The sequence below is a fragment of the Brugia malayi genome (assembly GCF_000002995.4).
Source record: "Brugia malayi strain FR3 genome assembly, contig: Bm_v4_Chr2_contig_001, whole genome shotgun sequence".
NCBI lineage: Eukaryota > Metazoa > Nematoda > Chromadorea > Rhabditida > Onchocercidae > Brugia > Brugia malayi.
In genome coordinates this window covers 3,035,764-3,059,603 of record NW_025062476.1, presented here as the reverse complement: position 1 = coordinate 3,059,603, position 23,840 = coordinate 3,035,764, and the positions used below count along the sequence as shown (strand labels likewise).

The 23,840-nt window shown below is 27.3% G+C and overlaps 3 protein-coding genes and 1 non-coding gene across 4 annotated transcripts; 3 read left to right on the top strand and 1 right to left on the bottom strand.

The window, feature by feature from the left end:
- Nucleotides 1-1,988: 1,988 nt before the first annotated feature.
- Bm5274 (cuticlin 1 precursor, putative) lies at nucleotides 1,989-4,262 on the top strand (the record flags this gene model as incomplete). Its single annotated transcript, XM_043078258.1, has 5 exons — nucleotides 1,989-2,213; nucleotides 2,977-3,231; nucleotides 3,331-3,550; nucleotides 3,642-3,919; nucleotides 4,056-4,262. 5 exons carry the CDS (start codon nucleotides 1,989-1,991, stop codon nucleotides 4,260-4,262), a joined length of 1,185 nt encoding a protein of 394 aa, XP_042934192.1.
- A 3,766-nt stretch (nucleotides 4,263-8,028) lies between these two features.
- Bm14618 lies at nucleotides 8,029-8,110 on the top strand. The gene has a single exon. It is a non-coding gene; the product is annotated as a tRNA-Ser (tRNA).
- Nucleotides 8,111-9,026: 916 nt separating this feature from the next.
- On the bottom strand, nucleotides 9,027-10,559 carry Bma-metl-2 (Methyltransferase-like protein, putative; the record flags this gene model as incomplete). Its single annotated transcript, XM_001892073.2, has 3 exons — nucleotides 9,027-9,315; nucleotides 9,612-9,922; nucleotides 10,272-10,559. The coding sequence occupies 3 exons, from the start codon at nucleotides 10,557-10,559 to the stop codon at nucleotides 9,027-9,029; spliced, it is 888 nt and encodes a 295-aa protein (XP_001892108.1).
- Nucleotides 10,560-18,947: 8,388 nt separating this feature from the next.
- On the top strand, nucleotides 18,948-22,728 carry Bma-elo-9 (putative 34.1 kDa protein C40H1.4 in chromosome III, putative; the record flags this gene model as incomplete). Its single annotated transcript, XM_043078257.1, has 5 exons — nucleotides 18,948-19,109; nucleotides 20,764-20,918; nucleotides 21,333-21,556; nucleotides 21,793-21,998; nucleotides 22,597-22,728. The coding sequence occupies 5 exons, from the start codon at nucleotides 18,948-18,950 to the stop codon at nucleotides 22,726-22,728; spliced, it is 879 nt and encodes a 292-aa protein (XP_042934191.1).
- Nucleotides 22,729-23,840: the final 1,112 nt, after the last annotated feature.

Genomic DNA, 23,840 nt, shown 5'->3' with positions numbered 1-23,840 from the left:
GTTCCTGCGTTACAATTCTAGTACCACAATTATTTCAGGTCATCTTTTTTTCAAACAAAATTTCTTCTCCTCATCTCCTCTCCACTAACATTGTCTATTATTGCCCTTTGAACTTTAATTGAACAATTTTTAAAATGTTGCATAAATTATCGCTTTCCTGAATTATTCATAATATTGAATCACTTTATCACTTTCATAATTTTATAGAATGATGAAATGACATTTGATATGACACAATTGCGAGAAAAAGAAATTTTGAAAGATTAATTTTAAATGAATATGCAACACTGTGAAATATCTAACTGATGAGAATATGGTGTTAGAAAAGATGAATAAAATAAATTTAAATTAAAACAGAGAAAAGAAATGATTTATGATTGTATGAAATAAAAAATATACATCATATTTATTTTATCTTTATCTCAATATTAGTAATTCAAATGTTTCAAATTTTGATTTAAAACAAACTTAGTAATTATTAAATTTAGCTAGTCTCTGCTATTTTCTCTATAAATTATTTCGTCAAAATTTGAGTTAAAATTTAAAAACGAAATTATATGAAGATGAACAAATACAATATGAGAAGAAATGGAAAATTGAAATGTTAGCTGATCAAAGTAAACAGATAAATGAAGAATGAGTCAGAAAATCAATGTACAACTTTTTGGATTGATCTTATATTGGATTGACAATACAGATTGATTGATCATTTTTCTGACTGTCTAAAGATTTATTTTAAAAATGATCTAAAGTTTAAAATTTACTAAACAAATAATATTCGAATAATATACTTACAGTCTATGTCAAAAAGAAGCTAGTTTTATCAAAAGTAAAATCAGATCAAATGCTCCCTTGTTGAATTCATCCATGAAGAATTTCAATTTAAATTTTCAACCACTGAAATTTTCCACTTTTATATTTTTTATGATTTGAATTTATACATATACAAATGAGTGAATAAAAGAGTCACAAAGGATTGAATGAAAAGATAAAAGCATAAAATTGCATTAGAAAAGAGAAAGTGACACGAATGCTTTGTTTATAGTTCAAGTTAAACTAGAAGTGATCAACCAAATTACTTTCCCTTTCTATAAAACTTCAAAATCCCCGCAAAAGTCAAATCAAATCCTTTGATTTGACATCGAATGACAATTTTTGCTTTTTTTGCTTTTTTTTTTTCTTATATTCCTTCTTTGCAAATGTATTTCTGAAATAAGCATCTGACCTTTTGAATCAGTCGCAATATGAAAGAAAGAAAATTACTCCCCAAAAATCGTTAAATTGATAATTCAATATTAATTAATATACAAATTAATACGTTAAATTATTCGCTGTAAATTGATAAAAATTTTTCTGTCATTATTGTTGGAATGATGACAGTGTCCCACCTTTTCCAATTTCCTTTCTCAGAATTTGATAAAGTTTGGAATCCTGATTTTGATATATCCAGTTCAAGAACTCCTTTCTCTCTTTCTCCTTTCTAGCAATCTTTTTTACCGTCTTTCTCCACTTTAAAACTCCGCCTTTTATCAGGGATTGGAAAGAACGATTACATCGGAACTTCCATCCTTCATCCACCTGCATATTTCGAAAAACAGGATAACGATGACCTCCGTTGCTATCATCTATTGAAAAAGGAAAATTGGGAAATTTTAGTGCTCACTATAGTGTATAACATACGCTCAACGCTTATATAAAAGGAACTTCAGGCGTGACAATCATTTGTTGTCTCTTTAATTTGATATTGTGTTTACGAAAAGTTTGCAATCCTGATTATCACTATTATCATTATCATTATTACTATTACTATTTCTAGCAGTCTGAAAGCATAACTTGATATCACTCAAGCGCTGTTGGCACGCATAAACATTACGATATCTCATTAGTTTTGTTGTTTTTTTTTTCGACTGATACTTTTACTGATAACGGTTCTTGCTAAAGTTATAGCTGCTATCACTGATATAATAATAATATTATAAGAAGCAATCATGCACAAACCATTATCACTAATCTCTTTGCTATCCTTGCTTTTCTACTTGAATTACGTATTGGCAATTCCAATTGATAATGGTGTCGAAGGTGAGCCAGAAATAGAATGTGGTGCTGCTACTCTAACAGTCAATTTCAATACTAGAAATAACTTTGAGGGTCACGTATACGTGAAAGGACTTTACGACCACGAAGAATGTCGTTCAGATAGCAGTGGAAGGCAGGTTTGGCTCATTTCTTTTCCCACAAATTTTAATAAAATTTTTTGCAAGTTAAGAAATTTTATGATTTCAAAAAATTTTTGTTTCATCATAATTTTGACGATTACCTTAACAAATTCATTTTCACTTTATCAATTTATAACTATTGGAATTTTGAAATCACAAAATAATTTTAATAAAAATTCATAAGAAATCTGATGAAAGATTCATGAAAGAGTACAGTGATGATATAATTTGAGAAATTTTAATTTATTTCCTTAGCCATTCCTCTTCCTCAATATATTCTATAATACTGTATGTCATCAATTTTGTTTATGAAAGAAGTATCATTGTTATCATTATTATCATTATCATTACTATTACTGAAATTGAGGTCATTATTTGGACAACAATATTGTTTGTGTTATTCCCACTATTTCTTTTATTGTCACAGTAGTTTTACCTTCCTTATTTAAAAGAAGAGCTACAGTACTTTTTTTTTTTTTTTTTTTTTTTTTGCAAGGCTATTTAACTAAATTCAATAGTAATATCAGTTACAGTACAGATTTTTTTGATTAAAAATTATGATTAATTTAATAACTGGTACTTGAAATACCTCATAATTTTCTTCTCTACTGATAATACCAAATTGCTACTAATGTTTCAATTAAATAAATTTCATTTTGTTTAATTGATGCATTGTTCTTTTTCAAGTAGCTTATTAAATTAAAATTTAAAAAAGTTAACTTTAGACATGTATCTTACTGTATTGCGATTGTATTTTCAGGTTGCTGGAATTGAATTACCGCTTGACTCGTGTAATGTTGAACGATCACGGTCCTTAAATCCCCGAGGTGTCTTTGTGACAGCTGTAGTTGTTATTACATTTCACCCGAAATTCATTACTAAAATAGATCGAGCATATCGTATACAATGTTTTTATATGGAAGCTGATAAAACTGTTAGCACACAGATTGAAGTGTCCGAAATGACGACAGCATTTCAGACACAAGTGGTACCAATGCCTGTGTGCAGATATGAGGTTTGAAATTTTTGGAAATACAATTGTTGAAGATAATATTGAAAAAAATGAAACCTATTTGATTATTTTCTCTTGAGCAATTTAAATTATGTTTTAAAGATTCTGGAAGGTGGTCCATCTGGCACACCTGTTCGATATGCAATGATCGGAGATCAGGTGTATCACAAGTGGACTTGTGATTCGGAAACTACAGATACATTCTGTGCACTAGTACATTCCTGTGTTGTGGATGACGGAAAAGGTGATACGGTACAAATCCTGAATGAAGATGGTTGTGCTCTGGATAAGTATTTACTCAACAATTTGGAATATCCTACAGGTAAACAGTAAGTGTAAGTAAAAATAAATGCAATTTAATTGAAGATTAAAATTCAATAAAATGTTCTATTGACAATTTACTAATTTTACAGATTTAATGGCTGGCCAAGAGGCTCATGTTTATAAATATGCTGATCGATCAGAACTTTATTACCAATGTCAAATTAGTATAACAATCAAAGAACCAAATAGCGAATGTCCACGTCCGCAATGCTCAGAACCACAAGGATTCGGTGCTGTCAAATCTGCTTCTGCACCAGCACCAGAAGCTTCTCCGCTTTCTCCTCGATTGCTTAAGAAACGATCCGTTAATTATGATAACACGCTAGATGTTAGCGTTGGTTTTAGCGCAATTGATATAAGCGAAGAGGTTTGTTTAGAATCTGATTTAAAATAATCTGATAAATTGAAAAATATCTTTTACATATTAAATTATCGTAAATTTTAATTTAAAATTTTATTTTTCATGTAACTATTGCTAACTTACATGCAATACTAATTTTCAGGATTCTAATTTATCAGCTAAACGTTTATTGCCAGCTACGACCGGTCGATCAATTAGTCCATTGCATTATCAGTCCAATGGTACTATCTGTATTACATCACATGATATCTTACTTATCACCTTGTTTAGTGCTATACTAGCTGTTGCCTGCATACTTTTCATTGCTTTTATCACTTACTTTAATAATAATAATAATTCTAAATCATAAGATTCTAATTTGTTTTTTTTTACCAATAATATTTACGAGTTTAGAGATTTTAAAATGAAAAAAGAAAAAAAAAAAGTTCGAAATTTTTTCGTTACTATAAATTTGATTGTGCAGAAATGAAAAAAATGAAATTTTCATACATACAGCAAATTGTTTCACTTTAAATTAACTGAAATAAATTGAAATTAAAATTAGTGCCCATTTATAATTAACACCTGTAATTTTTCAAAATTTCTTAGCATATTTTATGTAAATTGTTATCGATTGAATTCAGATATGAGAAATTGGTACTGTAAATGTTTTTCAAACTTAATTTCTGCAACTGGTTGCTTTTTTTTTTCGCTCATATTTTATTTACAAATATATTTTAAGAACACAAAACGCGCAATATTTATGCAAACTGTATTTTATATTATTAAGTAATCATTTATTACATATTTCTCTCTTTTTTTTTTCGTCTTATTCAATATATTATTTCCATTCTATTAGTTCTTCTATTCTTAATTATATCTCTCTATTTCAGATTTAATAATTTTAATCTATCTGAGTTCGATATATTCTGTAATTCACATCTATTATCTTTCTCATTTAATACACAATGAATATTTAATTTCATTAGAAAGAAAAAAGAAACGCTACTCTTTGACATTTTACGATAATTAAATTTATTTCAAACTTCTTAATACACTCAACTAATCATAAAATTAATGGAAATTCTAAATTTTAATATTGTTCGAAGCAATTTGATTAAAAAAAAAATACATTCAGAATTAAGAATAACATTTGCCTTTGAAAAATTAACTACTTTAATCTGTTAATTTCTATTTTATAATATAATTTACTCAATTTTCTATTCTTTTTTTCTAGTTTTAATTAAGTAAATACTTTTAGCTAAGCTATAATAAACCTATGTTCAGATTTCTCTCAAAATGTAAGTTACTTTTAACAATACAAATCTTTTTTAATTATTATTCTCTTCTTGCTTAAGTCAATGATTGATTGATCTTCATTAATAAGAAATTTTAGAATAATATAATTTTCTGTAAGTAATACTTCTGAGATTAAATCTTTATTTTCATTTAGTTTACTTTCTATTGTTTACACTTTGGAACATTTTTTGGAACTATGAATGACAAAAGTCTTTTAGATTCATTAATTTTTAACTCTTTCCCAAATCGAAAACTTTATTACTTTTGTAAAACAAAAGCATTTCAACTTACAAATTGTTGTACTGACAATTCATGTTTTTCATTTTCCGGAATTTTTGCTTCCTGTGATCTCATTTATTTCGTTATTCTTTCATTTCATTTTGCAAAATGTTTCTAGTTTCTTTAAAAGCTTTCCCTCTCTCTCTATATATATATCTATACTTCTTGAGCTTTTTATTCGAACTCAGATAGATTTTTTTGAATTAGTGAAGTTTAGTTATATTTATACGTCAATTGCGTGTTGTGTGTCATACACTGATATGATTAATCATTATTTAATTTTGCAGTTTTGTAAATTTACAAAACTAAATGTTCAAGCGCGAGTTGTGCAATAGTAAAATTACTTAATTTGTGTGCCATTATTCTTGTAAAACGGAAGAAGTTTTGAAATTGTTGTGCTGACAGATAGATGCGATAAAAATTTCGTTATCAATTGCTTTGGAAATTGAATACATATTTATGTCACAATGATATTCAGAGTTAGCAAAGTATTTGAATTCCCGTGGAATTATAGGAGAAAGATGTAATTTATCAGATTAATTTCTCAGATTAATTAGGACTTTTTATAGGATAAGCTTATTAGGTTAAACAATAAATGAACTATATTTTCTTAATAATTATGTTAGCATATTTTCAAAGCTAAAGTATTCATCAGATTAAATCATTATGTCATATTAGATCAAATTCAAACTGATTTGTTCAGTTAATTATCGATTAGATATTTATTCAAGTCAAGTATCACTTCGGTTTATTCAGAATGAAGATATATCATAAGAATTTTAAACCAGCGATAGCATAAATAAAATTCAGAACTGGTTAATATTTTATTAAATTAGAAATAATAAAATTGAACTACAAAATCAAAAATATTCATTAAAAATTAAATGATCAAATAATTTGACAGTGAATGATTAAACCAGATTATTAAATGAACAAATAAACAACCCATTTGATGATCATTTGACAAACATTCCAGGAAAGGCATTAATATATTGGGATAATGTTTAATATTAATTCTTTCCTGGAATATTTGTCAACTTTTCAATAAAAAACATTTCTCTTCAAACTACTGATGGATATTTCTAAGTTCTTTTTTTTTTCTTTAAATCTATTTTCAAAGAGAATCAGCAAATAAAAGTCTGATGACTGCTCACAAAAAAAAGAAAAGAAAATTTAGTCATTTCATAAATTTCACTAAGAATTATTCTCGAGAATTTCGCAAAAAAATTTGCTGTACAACTTTTTTATGTTCGTTCGAGATATTTTATAAATATACTACAAATGTTATATAACATAGGCTTTACTGAATTTCGATACTTTAAATTTAAAATTTGAGTATTCTTTTAAAATTGCATAATAGTATGATGGAATAAACAGATATGAAACAAATGAGCATAAAGTATCCATTTCAAGTTTTACAGATAATTTGTAATCATAATTCGTAATAAATTTTGTTCTTTCAAAGTTTTGCATTTGTAATTTTTGCCATGAAATTCGGTCTGCTGCCGCATTTTTCAGGAATAAAACTTCAGGAACCTGAAACATATCAAGAAGATATACCAATTGCTTTCAGGAAATTGGCTAAATCTGGTAGGAAAATTAAGCAATAGAATAATAGTCTAATAAAAGTATACAGATAATTCATTTCAGGAAAATATATTTCACTGATTGATTGTACAATAATATGAAACACTTTTTGATGTGACAGGAAGAAATATCATTCAGGAAAATGATAAATGATCACTGTTGCAATGAAATCAGATAATGGTGGGCAAACAAAGCCATTAATTAAGTTATGCGTATCATTTAAATCAAAAAAAGAAAAAAAAAAATCAAAATTTAATTAAATTTAAATGATTGTTGTTATTTGTGAAATATCCTAGAAAAATTCTCTTTTAAAATTGTAATAAATACATTAGTTCATCAATGTTAGCGATGAAATGAAATGAAGAATGTAATATGTAAATAGTTTCCTTGAGAAAACAAACAAATTTCAAAAACAATAACAATAAATTTTATCGATTTGTCTATTCTTTGATACATTGAGAAAGAAAAAGAAAAGCGCTCTAAATTTATTTCATATTAGATTTTTAACTTGACTTTTTTTTTTTTTTTTTTTTCAGTGAAAATTGATAAACTGAAGTACAAAGAAGATTGAAATATTTACATTATCATTCGGTTAATGTAATAACTAAATTTTACAAGAACTTTTCAACTCTTATCAATGATTATTATCAGCAAGTTAACAATGGCAAAAATGAAGAATTACATTCTGAAAAGATATAAGAGATCAAAAAAAAAAAGAAAAGTAAACAAATAGGTTAAAATGAAGCAAATTCTTGAATAAATATAGATAATATTGAAAGAAGATTCTTGTCTTCGAGACTTATTTTATATAAACCAACAATATACTTGAATTCCAATAAAAACTGTCATCAAATCAGACAGTATTATGTTGACAAGTCAAGCTAATCACTACGAGAGCATACTCAAATCAAACACATACTGTCATCCCAGCAAATGCTTTTCCTAAAATTTAATTTCGAATGAGATGTGTTGATCAGGTGGCCGAGTGGTTAAGGCGATGGACTGCTAATCCATTGGGGTCTCCCCGCGTGAGTTCGAATCTCATCCTGATCGCAAGAAAATACAATTTTGTACTGGTTGTTTGCTCTCATTTAACATCATTAAATCTAATATATTGACTGACAACTTTCGGCTTTTTGGATGACTTTTCTTCCGTATGCAACCTCCTGCGTATAATAGCAGTTCGTTTGCTTGCAACCAAACCTTAAAACATTGGTATCAAATCTTGAGCTGTGTCAAATTATTAAATATATATATATATATATATATATGAAGTATATCCCTTTTGATATGATATCTCGAGAAATCAAGCATTTATTGTGTTATCACCATTTTGCTTAATTCACTGATCAGAATTCATATTGGGATATTTGGCACTAATCGGATAGTACTACAATCCCTTTATAGCTTTCTTCAAACAAACAAATATCTCATCATGTATACTTCAACCACTACTTTATTCCACCAAATCTTTAATTTTGCATTATGTATCCTTTTTACCCTTCCACCCACCATCCTAATTGTTTCCTTCTTTCTCTCTCAGTTTACGACATTGGAAGATGTGATTTGATGTGATCCATCACTAAGAAGAGCTGGTAAAATGGGTCAATCAACAGATATAACTGCACCGGTTATTCACATATATGTTGCAAAGCGGAACGGCAGACAGAAAGCTCATTATTTCGACGATATTTTTTATTTTGAAAGAGAAAACATCAATAAACAGTAAAGGAATATGAAACATACAACGAAATTGTTTAGCTTGTAAGAAAATTCCTTTCTTTAATTAACCATTACCTCAGTAATGCAATTCCCTTCAAACATTTAATCGGTCATTGTGACCATGTCCGGAAAGTAATGCATTGAATCATCCTTAACAACACTATATCTTACAAAACTTCTATACCTGAAGCAAACTAATGTTGCAAATGAATGACGTGTATATATTTTATTTATCAAACAAATCAAGTCATAACAAAGTACTTTTCACATATTTACATTGCACCCACATGCGGTACATTTTTACTCGTTTAGCTCTATTTACTATCAATCGTCTATCCAAAACATTAATTTCTTTTTGTAAGCCAACTTCAGTGAATAACCTGTCCAGCTCATCCTGAGTGAAAAAATAAACCAAAGTTCCATCACCACGACGATAAAAATTCTCATCTATCAAACGATTCTTCTTGAACCTCAGTTGCGTCATATCAAGCTGTGCGTAATCTTTCAAAAGTAATATACCACCTGGCTTCAGCAAACTGAAAACAACTTCACTACATCCTACGTGATGTAAAGGATTTTAAAAACTTTTCTTGTACCTATAGTTGAGTTTACTATTCAATATTTTATATAAAATAAGACAATTAGGTATGAAAAAAACGGATATTATCCCTTTCATAATAAGAGAAACAAACCAGTAAAAATTTGGAAAGCATAATTTTTAAATGCGAACAATACATGCTATATAAATCAGAAAAAAAAAGTGTTTTTCTGTTTAAAGCACTGCAAAAGAAGATAGAAAGTGATGGAACGATCTTGTGACATAACAGCTCACCTGGCTAAGTTGTCAACTGCCTGCTTCTGCTTTTCTGGTGGGAGTGCCGAAAGTACATAAATACAAAGGAGTATGTCAAGGGATCCCACAGGTATGACTTCCGTTACTTGTCCTGTAATATCCCATACAAACGGTTTACACCTATCAGACCACTGCACCGTATCCTGCTTCAGAATATCCACTGCCTGTTGTGAATAATCGCAAGCGTAAACAAACATTTTTCTAGATCGTTCAGATGCTTGTAGCAAAGGTATTGTGGCATTACCGACACCACATCCAACATCCAAAACATGAAGTGGATCATCCAATTTCTGCAATAACAAACAACAAATAGATTCTTTGAATGACTGAAGGATAAACCTTGAAAAGTAAAAACGGCACTCTTAGCATTATCTTCCACTTTTTCAATGAAGTTAGCAACATGAGACCATTTTTTAATATTTCATTGTTATATTATCAAACTTTATTCAGAAAAGGAAAAAACGTTATTTAAAATACCTGTCCGTTTTCCTTTTATTTTATATACGTTTGCAATGTACTCTTTCATCCATAACATAATCGGTTAGATTATAAGTAAAATTATTCAGCTACAATTAATATGCTTAATCAAACATCAATAAATTATGCAATAACTAATATAAATCTAAAATGTTAACTTACTCGGCATTCGACATTCAATTCTGGAAACTCGGTTAGCAGCCAATTTCGATCCATAAAAAACTTGCTCCTGTGTGTCCGGTAGAATGTGTCCCATTGTTCAGCAGGATTTTGCAGCAAATATTCAATTTCCTGAGAAGCAACAGGTGATTCCTTCTGAAGAGCTATCTTATTACGTGCTTCTTCTTCCTGTTCCAGTTTCCATTCAACATTATCCCATGCATTATGTCTGAATACTTCCGATTCATCGCTCAAATAACGTGTACCAAATTGCTTTCTTTGTCCTGTCATTTGGACAGCCAGTTGACCTGGAATGTACAAGAAGCACCACTCAACCTGAAAACTACTCGACCGGAAACATAACGGAAATAACGCCCACACAACAATTTAAAACAAAATTTAAAACTTTTAAAATCACAACGACCTTGAATAGCTGAGTTTCAGCGTTAGGAGGAAGCTCATGAAAACTTAAATCCCAGATGGAAGAAATCCTCATATCGTCCTTATTTGGAATTTGGGATGGTTATAAAATAATGTTATCTTCTTCCGGCATTTGTTCCGGAAAATTACTACTGCCTACTCATCATACCAATTTTAGCAGTTACAGGAATAGCAGGATGCATTCCAGAAAATTTTAATCAAATGAAAAGAAAATATTACATATTGATTTAATGTTAAGCATTTCAAATGGTTATCAATGAATTAACTAATACTGAATTAATTAACTCGGAATTAATTAATGATGTTTACATCAATCATCAACATCCTTATTATTTTTCCTGTAAATAAGAAAAGCATAATTGAATTTAGAATGCTTCAGTTAAAGTTAAAAGTTAAAAGTAAAAGTACGGCGCTATTGTCAAACCTATCCAAAAAAAAAAAAAAAAAAAAGAATTCGCATATATTTTATAACACATATATGCAAGAAAAAATTGATTTACAATTTGTTGAATTTCAAATAATGCAGTAATTAGGTAATAGTTATGCTAAAATGATAATCTGATAGTGATCACAATGAATGAATAAATTAAATTAATTAATTAATTAATTAAATTAATGAATAAAATCATTATTGAATGAGCACATTATTGTCCTAATTGAAATATATGCAAAGATGAGAAAGAATCATTTTTAATTGATTATCCGGAAACTAAAATAAACCAAAAAAGAATCAAAAATACCTCAGCTGTTATTGATCATAGAACAGAACAATATCAGATGCAATGATACATAAATCATTCGATGTATGTTTTGAAAAAATACAAATGAAACATCAAAGTTTTTTTTTTTTTTTTTTTTTTTTCATATTTCAACATTTTCTTCTTTTCAATTTAAATTTCTATTCATACCATCCTTTCAATTCAAATTTTTCTTTTCAGCTCAAATTCTTCTTTTTAGTTCTAAATTTGTTTTTCAGTTCAAATTTTCACTCATATTTTCTTTTCAGTTCTAATTTTTCCTTTTTTCCTTTTTTTTTTTTTTTTTTTTTTTTAGTTTCAAACTTTTATTCATTCACTACTGGTCATAAAATACATTGTTTGCATGTATAATTACAATCGAAATGTTTAAAAATGTTTATTTATTGAATATTTTTTGCTCCATAGAAAATTTTTTTCCTTTCCATAATTTTCAATTTTATTTTTGATTTTTATGTTTTCCAAACTTTAGTTTTATTGTTTGATTGTTATAAAATTCGCCACTGATTGTTTATAAATAGTATCATCTTTTATTATTGCGTTTTTCTTTGTATAAATATCAGAGATATGTAAATATCATATTTAAGTTTTATTACATAATTTTTACAATTATACTGCATCATGTAATCAATCAATTGATGATAACTATAAAGAGTTTTAAGAAATATTTTCTAATGTAAAATGTTGAAAGGAGAATATAATCGAATAGATGATAAGTTAGATCATGGTATGTTAAAATTTATAATCAGAATAGATAGTTTAGATCCGTTTAGATGATTATCTCACCCGTATCATCAGAGAATATAAATATCCCTTTGATCATTTGTTATCACATTTTTATCTCATAGGTTGAACTCATCTAACTAACATATATTAATCCAAGTATTAGTCACCTTTTAACTATTCCATTTTCATTTATACCCTCTTATCCAGAGATTGAGGTTAATCACAGATGAAATTTAGTGCTAGAAATAGAAATTTCCTATGTGAGTAATGAAATATACAAATGTTGAATGTATCGCCGCTTAATCTCTTCATTTATTTATTCAGTCATTCGTCGCACATTAATCATAAATATTTCGTCTCATTTTGCCTTTTTTTTTCCCCTATTTTCAATTATTATAAATTATTGATTGCTTTTTTTTTTGTTCAATTTGAGGGTCAATGAAGTATTCGAATATTGGAAATGGAATTGATAAAGTGAGTAAAATTAAATTGTTAAATTGAAACCATTTGGGATTTGTACTTGATTACATTCTTTATTGCATGTACAGTCTGTCTTATATTATTTATTCATCATTTAATTTCGATTATTTAATAAATTAACGTTGACACAGAATTTTTACTTTTCGATTACTTTTTGTTATACATCACAAAGTTAAAGTTCACAAAATTTGTTTATGGGCGACAAGAAAAAATTAAAAGAGTTTGAAAGTTAAATCAGTTAAAACAATTTAACACAATTTTGAATTTGTCTTCAAGAATTTCTGTAGCTAAACCAAAAAGTGCCTAATGCATTTTTGCGCCATATATAATTATGCATGTTGACACATAAAAAATAATAGCTAAGTATAATCTTCTGAGAAAAGTTCAATCAACAAATTATTGCTATTCATGTTATTCAGTCTAGACTCATTTATTGTACTGGCCAAGTCGTTTTGAGATTAAATGAAATTTATATTTACTATAGGAAATTAAAATTCAACGAAATTCAATAAAACATGTCACTGAAAAACGAATGCTACTACTTGCTACTATTTTAAATTTAAACTATTAAAATGAATTTCTAATTTTAGGCAGTTAAATAATCTGATAATTAAGTAAAAATATTTAACATTATTTCGTTTAAATGTAAAAAAGAAAGAGTATTTAAATCATTATTTCCAAATTAAATTAAATTTGAAAGTCTCTTCATATCGACAAATGAGAAAATATATCAAGCTGTTTATTTATTTCTGTCCATTTACTATCTAAATGATTTATTTATACATATACTATAAATAATAATTATAATATTTAACATATATTAGTGATTAAAACATACATTAAATTATTTATTATGTTGGAAAAAAAGCAAATAGAAAGGAACAAAAATCATTAACAGCAAACTCATCTAATGAGGCACCAATTTATTATTTGTACCTATATTTACTAAAAAGGAAAATAATTACCCGATAAGGCTTATTTTAATTTCAAAATGCTCTATCAGTAATTCAAATTTAACAAATACTATCATTGCTCTTTCTTTTCCTCAAACATTTCTCTCTCTCTCTCTCTCTCCTTCATTTTATCCCAGAAAAAAGCTTAAATTAGATTACTATTCTTCTCTTTATACTTTGCTATCATCGTATCGTTATATCTTTATTATTATTATAGCATTTTACTGAAACTAATTTATTTACATTTATTATTATAATATTTAATTTTATTTTATCGAAGAAATAAAACGCTCTACAGCACTGCTAATATTCTGATTTCATTTCAATATTACATTTTTCGGTAAAATAAAATTTGCTTCGTTTTTGAATTGAAATTTCATTTCACGGCCAAATAATTTTAAATTTCATTTGTTAAAAAGGATGATAAGACGATTATACCTAACAAATACGTTTGAATATTTACTTAATTCTAAAAAAAAAAATGATTGAAATGTGTACATACATGCTTTCCTTCTTGTTCATTTCGCTCTTTTAAATTTTTTTTTAAAAAAAAGTTTCATCTTTATTTCTATCATTTATTATACTTTTCATTTAGTATTCACTAGAAAATGAACTTATCATAATCACTACTTAGCATTTTCAACTTATCAATAAAATCTTGAATTCTTGCATCACTTTATATCACACATTATCAATTACTACTAGTCACATTGAATCTTTTCATCCCTTTTGCAAACAATAATTCATTCACTGAAATTAATAAATAGTAAGTTCGAATTTCGTTCCAAATTTTCATGAACCTTTTAACTCAGTACTTCAGTTTATTGAATAAATGATTTGAATTCGCTTATCCTTACTACCTCATATATTGAGTTAAAATTGAGAAAAAAGTGAAGTAAAAAAATAATTTGATAAGTTTAGTTTATGCATAAAAGTTTGAAATTAAAATAATGCTTCAAAAGATTTTTTGAAAAATTTTTTCTGTCAAATAAATTTCTTTTGATTTTTTTAGTTACCATTGAAAGGGAAGTAATTTAAATAATAGATGAGAGGAATCATCTTACAAGCTTTCAATGACTTTCAACTTTAGTCTGAATTTTCATTGCTCCTACCTTCTGCTAATTATTAGCATGTAGCAGAAGGTAGAATGATAAATGATAAAAAGAAAAGAATTGATCTAAAATTATAATTAATAATAATTACTTTTCATATGTACTAATAATCAATCAGCTATAAATTAATTAATCGTTTGGATTTGAATTTTGAATTACTATTGAAGAGCTATCAAACTTCTGTTATCATTCATCATAGTTATCATTATCACTACTTTTAGTGTTATCATGCATGTAATTTTAATCATTTCCATCTGCAAATTTTGCACCAATAAATTTACTTTTTAAAAAGGAAAAAAGTAAAAAAGGATGAAAAAAGGATGTGTTTTGCTATTTATAATTTATACACTGGCACATACATACATTGCATTTTTTCTTTTTTTTTGCTCGTAAAGATTGATGCGTTCACTAATTTTGTGGCCTAGTAAGCATTAAGCCTGATGAGCAATTCCTTTTTTGTGGCCTAGTAAGCATTAGGCCTGATGAGCAATGCCTTTTTTGTGGCCTAGTAAGCATCAGGCCTGATGAGCAATGCCTTTTTTATGGCATTAATTATGTTACTGCAATTGCAGTTAATGCAGTAGCAATATTAGAGTTGAAGAAGAGTCATTGCTATTCATTCATTTCTTTAACGAATCTCTCAAATAAATTTATTTTAAAATGTGACGATGGTTGCTCATTTCGAAATCCTTCTGCTACTTTCATTGCTTCAGCAATTTACAACTGAAATTTCATTTCATTTCATTTCATTTCATTTCTCGATTCTTCCTTCCTTCCTTCCTTTCACACATTTCAATCTTTCTGAGACATAAATTCGTGGTATTTAATCAGTTATTGCTTACTATTTTAACGGAAATGCGCAAATTTCTGTTTCTTTTTATTCAAAGTTATATTTTTTGAATTTGAATGTGCACGAATTTCCGGAAATTAATTATAAAAATGATTGTGATATATCAGTTATTGCTAGATGGAAGGAGCAAATTTAAGCGAATATTAGTAACACATCAAGAGATGAGATGATCCAATGGAAATGTAAGTATATATTAGACGTAGTAGTATAAATGAGTGTATTCTCCGTACGTGTGAATGCTTGTCTGTATATGGTACGTTACGTATCTCTTTTTGTCTTCATACGTACTTCTCTTTGCCTGTGTATGTTGCATTCACGTGCTTGTCTTCGTCTGTATATGTATGTATGTCTGTCTACATGCGCGCGTGTCACACACTTCTCAAAAGAAATTTAATAGTTTGCAATAAAGAAATGAGATGTAAGTCAACCACGTATCGCAATTTATTATTATCGCCTGGTTTTTAGGGATGTATGAGACGTGGGAAAGAGGAGTGAAGAGGGACAAAAGGAGACGAGAGAGGCGGGAAGGGATGAGAAGATAGGATGCGTGGGTCTTTGATAGGATGCGTGAGTCTTTGATAGGTTACGTGGGTCTTTGATAGGATGCGTGAGTCTTTGATAGGTTACGTGGGTCTTTGATAGGATGCGTGAGTCTTTGATAGGATACGTGAGTCTTTGATAGGATGCGTGAGTTTTTGATAGGATGCGTGAGTCTTTGATAGGATGCGTGAGTTTTTGATAGGATGCGTGGGTCTTTGATAGGATACGTGAGTCTTTGATAGGATACGTGAGTCTTTGATAGGATACGTGAGTCTTTTAAGCTTAACTGAAAACCTTCTGCAAAATTATCGATTTGAGAAAACGAAACCAATTTCTTTTGTGCGAATTTTCTTTGTTTTTGCTTATTTTAATGACACAGTTAAATTGATTTAATCGTACAGTAAGCATTAAATATCAAAATAACAAATAATAGTATATAAAATTAGAATGAATTTTCACGTATATAAAATAATTTCACTCCTTTCTTATCTCTTATCATAAGATATAAAATTATAATCTACTTCACGCATTTCCTCTTTATCACTAAAATTATAAATTTCACTACATACTTGGTACGAATATATAGCTTTTACGTTACGTAGAAACATTTCGAACTATATGCGTACACGTAGTTTTGTGCGTTTTTTTCTAACTTATATGATTTACACGTTTTTTTAATCTAACTTATATGGCTTACATGTTCTCCTTTACATGAAAATAACAACTTTGAGTAGCTGAGTGAAATTTACAAGTTTTCATTAAAATATTAATTAGCTAAAGTGAGGCTTAATACCCATCTAATGCTTTTGCAATGTCACACTGTCACTCATTGATCGATATTGGTAATACTTATTTTAAATTAATCAAATATTTGAGTACCGAAAGATATAATTGCTAGTTTAGCAAATATTCCTTTCGCTTTTTTTTACAATGTCTAAAAATAGAAGCATAGATAATCGGAGCTTTTAATTATGGCATACGAATAAAGAGAAAAATTTTTCAAATTTACTAAAGTTCAAGGCTTTGATTATCTATTTTATTACTAACTTTAACTTTTGTATTTATCACATGATTCATTAGTCAATTTAGAGTAAAGTTTTTCTCTGTTAATTGTGTCATTCTTGTCTTATCATTATCATCGGTGAGATATTTTTAACAAGAATGATAAGAATTAAATATAAAGATATGAAGACAAAAGAAAAAGGAAGGTATGATAACTTTACATTTATCAAACTTTGCATTATCGATTTTAGATCCACAAGAAATTTTAATCGAGAAATTCAATATTTTAGAATACCATTTGCCCAATCCTAAAATAAGATTTTAAAAGTTAGTCTTATCCATTCACTCATCTTAACTGACCATTCTTTAGACATTGAATCACTTCTTGCTTGTTCATTCGTTCATTCATTTCAGACAATAATTAAGATGAAAATGTGATATAAATTGTTAGTAGTAATAGCAGCTAGTGATAATAATTAGCTATGATAGCAATTTTTAAATATTTGTTAAAAATAAATAAATTGCGAGTATTCTTCAAAGACTGGTTTTAACTATATTGATGATTATTGTGATATGATAACAATAAGCAGCTTAGTGATAATTACTAGTTTGTTATTATATATTATTTTAGCTCCCACAAATACATATGTGAAATGTTTTAATCTTGCATTCCATATCAATAATTTTAATATTTGATTATATATGTACATATATAATATGGCTCAAGTTTGAGAAGCATAATAATTAATTAATTAATTGCATACATGATAATAGACTATACTTGATTATCCATCATATAATATTGTTTTACCCTGTTCTTTTTCTCTTTCTGAAATTTATTTTTATAACGTAACTTTAAAATATATATATATTTAGCATGTAATTATTCACAAAAGAAAAGAAAGGAAAATTTGCTTTCTTAAATATTATAAAATTTGTGAAGTAATTTTTATTTTGTTTGTTAGTTTCCGTTTATTCTCCCTTCTCTCTCTCTCTCACAGTGATTAAATTGATAAACAGATGTTAATGTGAAATTGATAGTTTAGTGCAGCTGGGAAGGAAGGATTTTTTTGCCTAAAACATTCGTTTTAGATAAGGAAACATTTTAAGAAACAGCCGTTCATTTGCCTTCTTCTACTTCATTCATTCATTCATATTTTTCCTCTCAAATAAAAAATGAATGTAATGAATTTAAAAGTGTATGTATGTATGTGTGTGTGTGTATGTGTGTGTGTGTGCATGTGCGAACGAAATAAGCATAAAGCAGAATATTTAATTAATTACATTATGTTTAGTAAGTACATTAGCACTGCTCACTTTGCTTATTCTATTAGCATATCATTTAAAGGCCTTAATAATTATATGATCGAAATTCGAGATCGAGAAATGATGGCGTTAATATGAATTGCATTTATTCCTACATATTTTGAAATTGTTTTTTTTTTTTTTTTTAGCATCATTATATACTCTAACATTGACCCCTTAAGATTCGAGATCGAAAATATGCTAATACTGATATACTGATATTAAGTTAATCTATTAATTGATTAATTAGATTATACATAATTCTTTTATGCACAATCTAATTGACTGATTTATTTTTTTCAAACATCAGCATGCATTTTCTAGCAATCCAATTTTTTTTTCCTCGAATAAATTTAATTCTTTTATTTATTTGCATTCTTATCATATATATATAATGATGTGATAATTTGTCATCCATTTGAATCCATTTAAACGAAATGTTAGATTAAACAGTACTAATATTATTTATGATAAGGCGAAAGGAGCTATTTGGTCGTTACTCTTGGTCAGAAGATATGAAAGAACGGCAACACTATTCCGATTTCAATTATCCGGAATTTGAAGTGTGGCGTGGACCAGCTGAAAAAGTTTTCTATGCACCATATAATTATACATTGAATTACAATTTGGAAATGAAGTACTGGAATCCCGTAGCAGTACAACTGTTCTTTTCCAAGGTTTGTGATAATTCTTACTTTTTTTTTTCTCTTCCTTACTTGAATAATAACTTGAATATTAAGTATATTTAAAAAATAACTTAAATATTTAAATAAAAGGAAATCTGTTATATGCAATACATATTTGATGCTTCGAACTTTCATTTTTTAGTAAAATTTTGAAAATTTTTTTCCATTTGATTAAACTGTGTTATTTTGACTTACAAAAAGCAGCTGAAGCACTAATGCAAGCTTTTTAACTTTTTCCAGTTGACATAAATATTTTAGAGATTTCATTTCATAAGCAAAATTTAAAAAAATAGAATTTGATGTATAAAATTATTAGTGCTGTTCATTATCAGAAAAGGAAATTGGCCAATTTGAGAATATACCAAGTATTATTGAATATTTCCTGTTGCACTCAAAAATTCCTTTTTTTTTTTTTTTTTTCTGCTTCGTCAAAAAGGCACTGACTTTTCAGTAGTGCTGAAAATTTAATTATCACTTAAAAAGAAGTAAAGTATTGCAAATGTTATTAGTAGGCTAGGTATAATTTTTTTTATTTCTAAAGTTGAATATATATGAATTGTATATTTGTATGTTTCTTCAATTAAATGGGGAAAATTTTTCATTCCTATTTCATTAATAATTCAATAACATCATCGATATTTCATCCTGTCCACAATTTTTTCAAAATGAACAAATGCTCGTCTATATTTCCTTCCCTCTCTCTCTCTCTCTCCCTCCCTCTCCCTTTCTTTCTCTCTCAGTTTATTTATGAAAGTTTCTGGCATTGGTTAAATCTTTTTTTGGTATATTTTAGCACCTATTAAAAACTAGGCAGCACGAATATATAAAATATGCCATTTAAAATTTAAATGTATGTAAAGTAGGATATGATTATTATACACAACCATATTATCTTTAAAAAACCATATCGCTACTGATAAAAAAATAGAAATGATAAATGAATAGCATTTAATTTTTGTTGTCTATTCGAATAAAATAAAGTAGCATAATTATATAATTACTTATTTTCATTCTTCGCTATTAATGTTTATCATGATCATTTGGTTATTGTTTTATCATTACTACTATGATTAACAATAAACAATATTGTCTGATAAGCAAACATATTCAATTGTTTAGCTATGTAAATAGAATATTATTAATATTAAAGTATCATTTAATATTAATATGAAGAAAGAAAAGAAATTTTAGTTGATACATATCTTATATTCTCTAATTTAAATGTTATTTCCAATTACTTCCGATCCAATTAAAAGCAAAAAAAAAGAAAAGAAAAAAAAAATGCTTGTCGTACAAAATAGATTTTAATTTTTAGAAATTGAAGAGAGAGAAAGATTTGTATTGAGAAAGATTTGTATTGTAATTTAATTTTTTAAAACTATATGATGATCTGAATTAGGGTATAATTAAAAAAGAATCTTGTTTTTCATTGGAGGAAAATGAACAATTTGCATCAAAATTGAAGTAAAGTGATGGCTAGAAGGAAGCGGTGGAGTTTCTTAACTTTTAGTTTCAAATTGTAATATATTTTATTAAAACATTTATTTATAGATAACAAAAAATAAATAAATTTATCTTTATTTACTGTTCAATTTTCTTTTCATTTATTGCAGATTATCTGAATTCTTAAATTCAAAAATTATAGCATTGGGGCACTTCAATATATATAGCTATTATTTATGTATGTTTAATTCATGCTTTACAACGTTATCAACGAACTCGGAAAGCTTGGAATCTTCGATTGCCATTATGCATATGGAATGCAATCCTTTCTGTATTCAGTCTTATTGCAACAATCAGGTAAAGGAAAGAAATTAAATTTTTGTATTCGAAATTTTTAAAATCTAAAATAATTGTACTATTTTGAAAAAAAGGGAATAAACACGACAGTTCATTTTTTTTTTTTTTTTTTTTTAACAGGTAAATAAGAAATTTCATAGTTTTTTTTTTTTTGATAGCTTTAACAGAATGATTTTTTGTGATCATCCAACAATTCATTAATTCACATCACTAACAATTTGTTGGTATAAAGTTTATAAAAAGTGACGTTGATATAATTCATTTTAAGAATATTGAAAAATTTCTCTTCACAACTTATTTGATATGAATAGTTTAGATTGTAATAAAAATAGAATTTATAGTAAAAAAGAAGAAATGAACTGATGAAATGATCTTTTTTTCTTTTTATTTTATGTAATTTAAAAAATTTTTTAGATTTGGGGAAGAATTTTACAGTACTCTAACCACACGTCCATTTGTGCATTCAGTTTGCTATTCAATTTCACCTTTTCAACCAGCCGCTGTATGGGCTTTCGCATTTGCGACATCGAAAGTTGTTGAACTTGGTGATACGATTTTTTTGTTGATGCGTAAGAAGCCATTAATATTTTTGCACTGGTATCATCATGCTGTAGTTCTTATCTATAGTTGGAATGCAGGTGAACAATTTTTGCTTACTTTTAATTTTGTTCGTTTTTTAAAATTAAATTATAATTAAAAAAGCTATGGCTATTATTTCCACATGATCTCCTTATCTTCTTGGCTTCTCTTTTTTCGAAGTTTTTTTTTTGTTTGTTTGTTTGTTTGTATCACAACTTTTGAATAGATGTTTATACCAAACTTTCGTCTTATTATCACTAAGCATAAAAAATGTGAGTGATAATTTCACTTTCAGCAATCGAATTAACAGCTTCTGGTCGTTGGTTCATAATGATGAATTTCTTTGTACATTCTATAATGTATGCATACTATTCCATCACAGCATTAGGTATTCGACTACCGAAATTACTTTCAATGTTTGTTACTGTGCTACAAACATCACAAATGCTTGTTGGTGTTCTCATTTCCATAGTGGTACTAAAACAGAAGCTCAAAAATGCTGTAAGTTATGGTATCATTCTAATCTATTAATAAAAGTCAAAACTCGAACATTTACTAATTTAATAAAACTAATTTACTACTTTCAAAATATGAGACTTCTAAGGAGAGAAGAGAAAATAATTTAATAACTTTTTTAGGAAGAAGAAGAAAAAAATAATTTGATATTATTTTTTTTTTTTGCCGATCACAAAAAAAAGAAAAAAGTACCCATTATTAATATAAAAAATATATTTTGAGATAAAAACTGACCAAGTTATATTTTAATATGATATAAGAGTCGTATCAAAGTATATGGAAATTCATGTTTCGAAATTTTTAAACATAAAGTACTATCGGATATTATAACCAATAAATGCTTCGAAGTTCAACAGTAAAATAAAGAATTTGATTCAGTAATTTAATGATTCCTATCATAAGCATTCCTTCTGTAAGGCTAATAATGTACAATGGTTATGTATTATCGTTGTATCAAAAAGTGTTGCTGAAATTCCTGTAAATGCCCACTAATCATCTCCATGGATGTTTTGTTTAATGAAATTTTATTAGTTGAACTTTTTCATTTTTAAAGTAAATTTGAATTGTTACAAAATTTTCATAGATTTGCCAGCAGTCGATGGATAATTTGGCACTTGGTTTTGCGATTTATTCTTCATTTGCTGTACTTTTCATACGATACTTTTATGATGCATATATGAAACCCAAGAAATTTTTACAGAAGAAAATCGAATAGAAATTACTCCAACAAACATTTGGTTAATAATTTCTACTTTATAATTAAAACTATGGTAAAGCAAACACATCAAATAACATTTCCAGTCTTACTATAAGCTAATTTCAATCTTATTTATACTTCAATCAAAAGATGACAAACGAGAAAAGGACTGACAATAATTAAAGGATTTTATGATTTTACGAAAAAGTGCGAAGTAACTTTCCAATAATACAAACCATTAGAAAAGGAAACAAAAAGGTTGACATTCATAATTTTTAATATAACTATGCAATTAGTTTAATATTACTATTAATTTTCATCAACAATAGCAAATATATTTTTCAGGGAATGTCTGAAAGGATACGATAACTCACGAAAATGATACAATTTTCATCTCTTCCGTTCATAATTTCAATCAAAACCAAATACATGTCAACAAATTCCACTGATTTCATTTGTTTATACATTTTTTTTGATTTCATTTGAATTGTTAATTTTGATTTGTTATGATTGCTTTCAAACATTGTTCAGAAATATTTGGATTAAATTCTTTTAGGGAAGCATTTTCCTCTTCAGTTATCATATGTTTATTTCACTTATATAATCATGAAATTGATTTATTATTTATGGAAATAAAGAGTAGGAAGCATATAATGGGTAGTTCCGATAAAAAATTATGTCAAGTATACTTTACTTGTGTAAGCATATGTAAGCTAATAAAGGTAACATTTAAAGCACTACATAGCAATAGTTGTGATACATTTAAATTTTGTATGTTTTATGTATATGTTAATGTTTGAATGTAAATGTATTATTATATGTTAGGAATTGTCAGTCATCTCTCATACAAATATTAAATTTTTGTTTTCTTGATAGAAAAATATTTTCTCTTTAGAGAAAGAGAAGGAAAGATATTCTCTTTCTATAGAGAAAAATATTTTCTCTACAAATCTTCCTCTACTTATTTTAAATTAAAAGCCTTCCATTGCTGAATCATTTCATTATTTCATTGAATTAATTCATTCTGTAACATTCTATTCTATCCAATCTGCTATCCACTTGTCTAACCAGTAATTAAGTATTTCTAAGCTAACTTTCATTGTTTAAAAATTAAGTAAATCAGACATCCG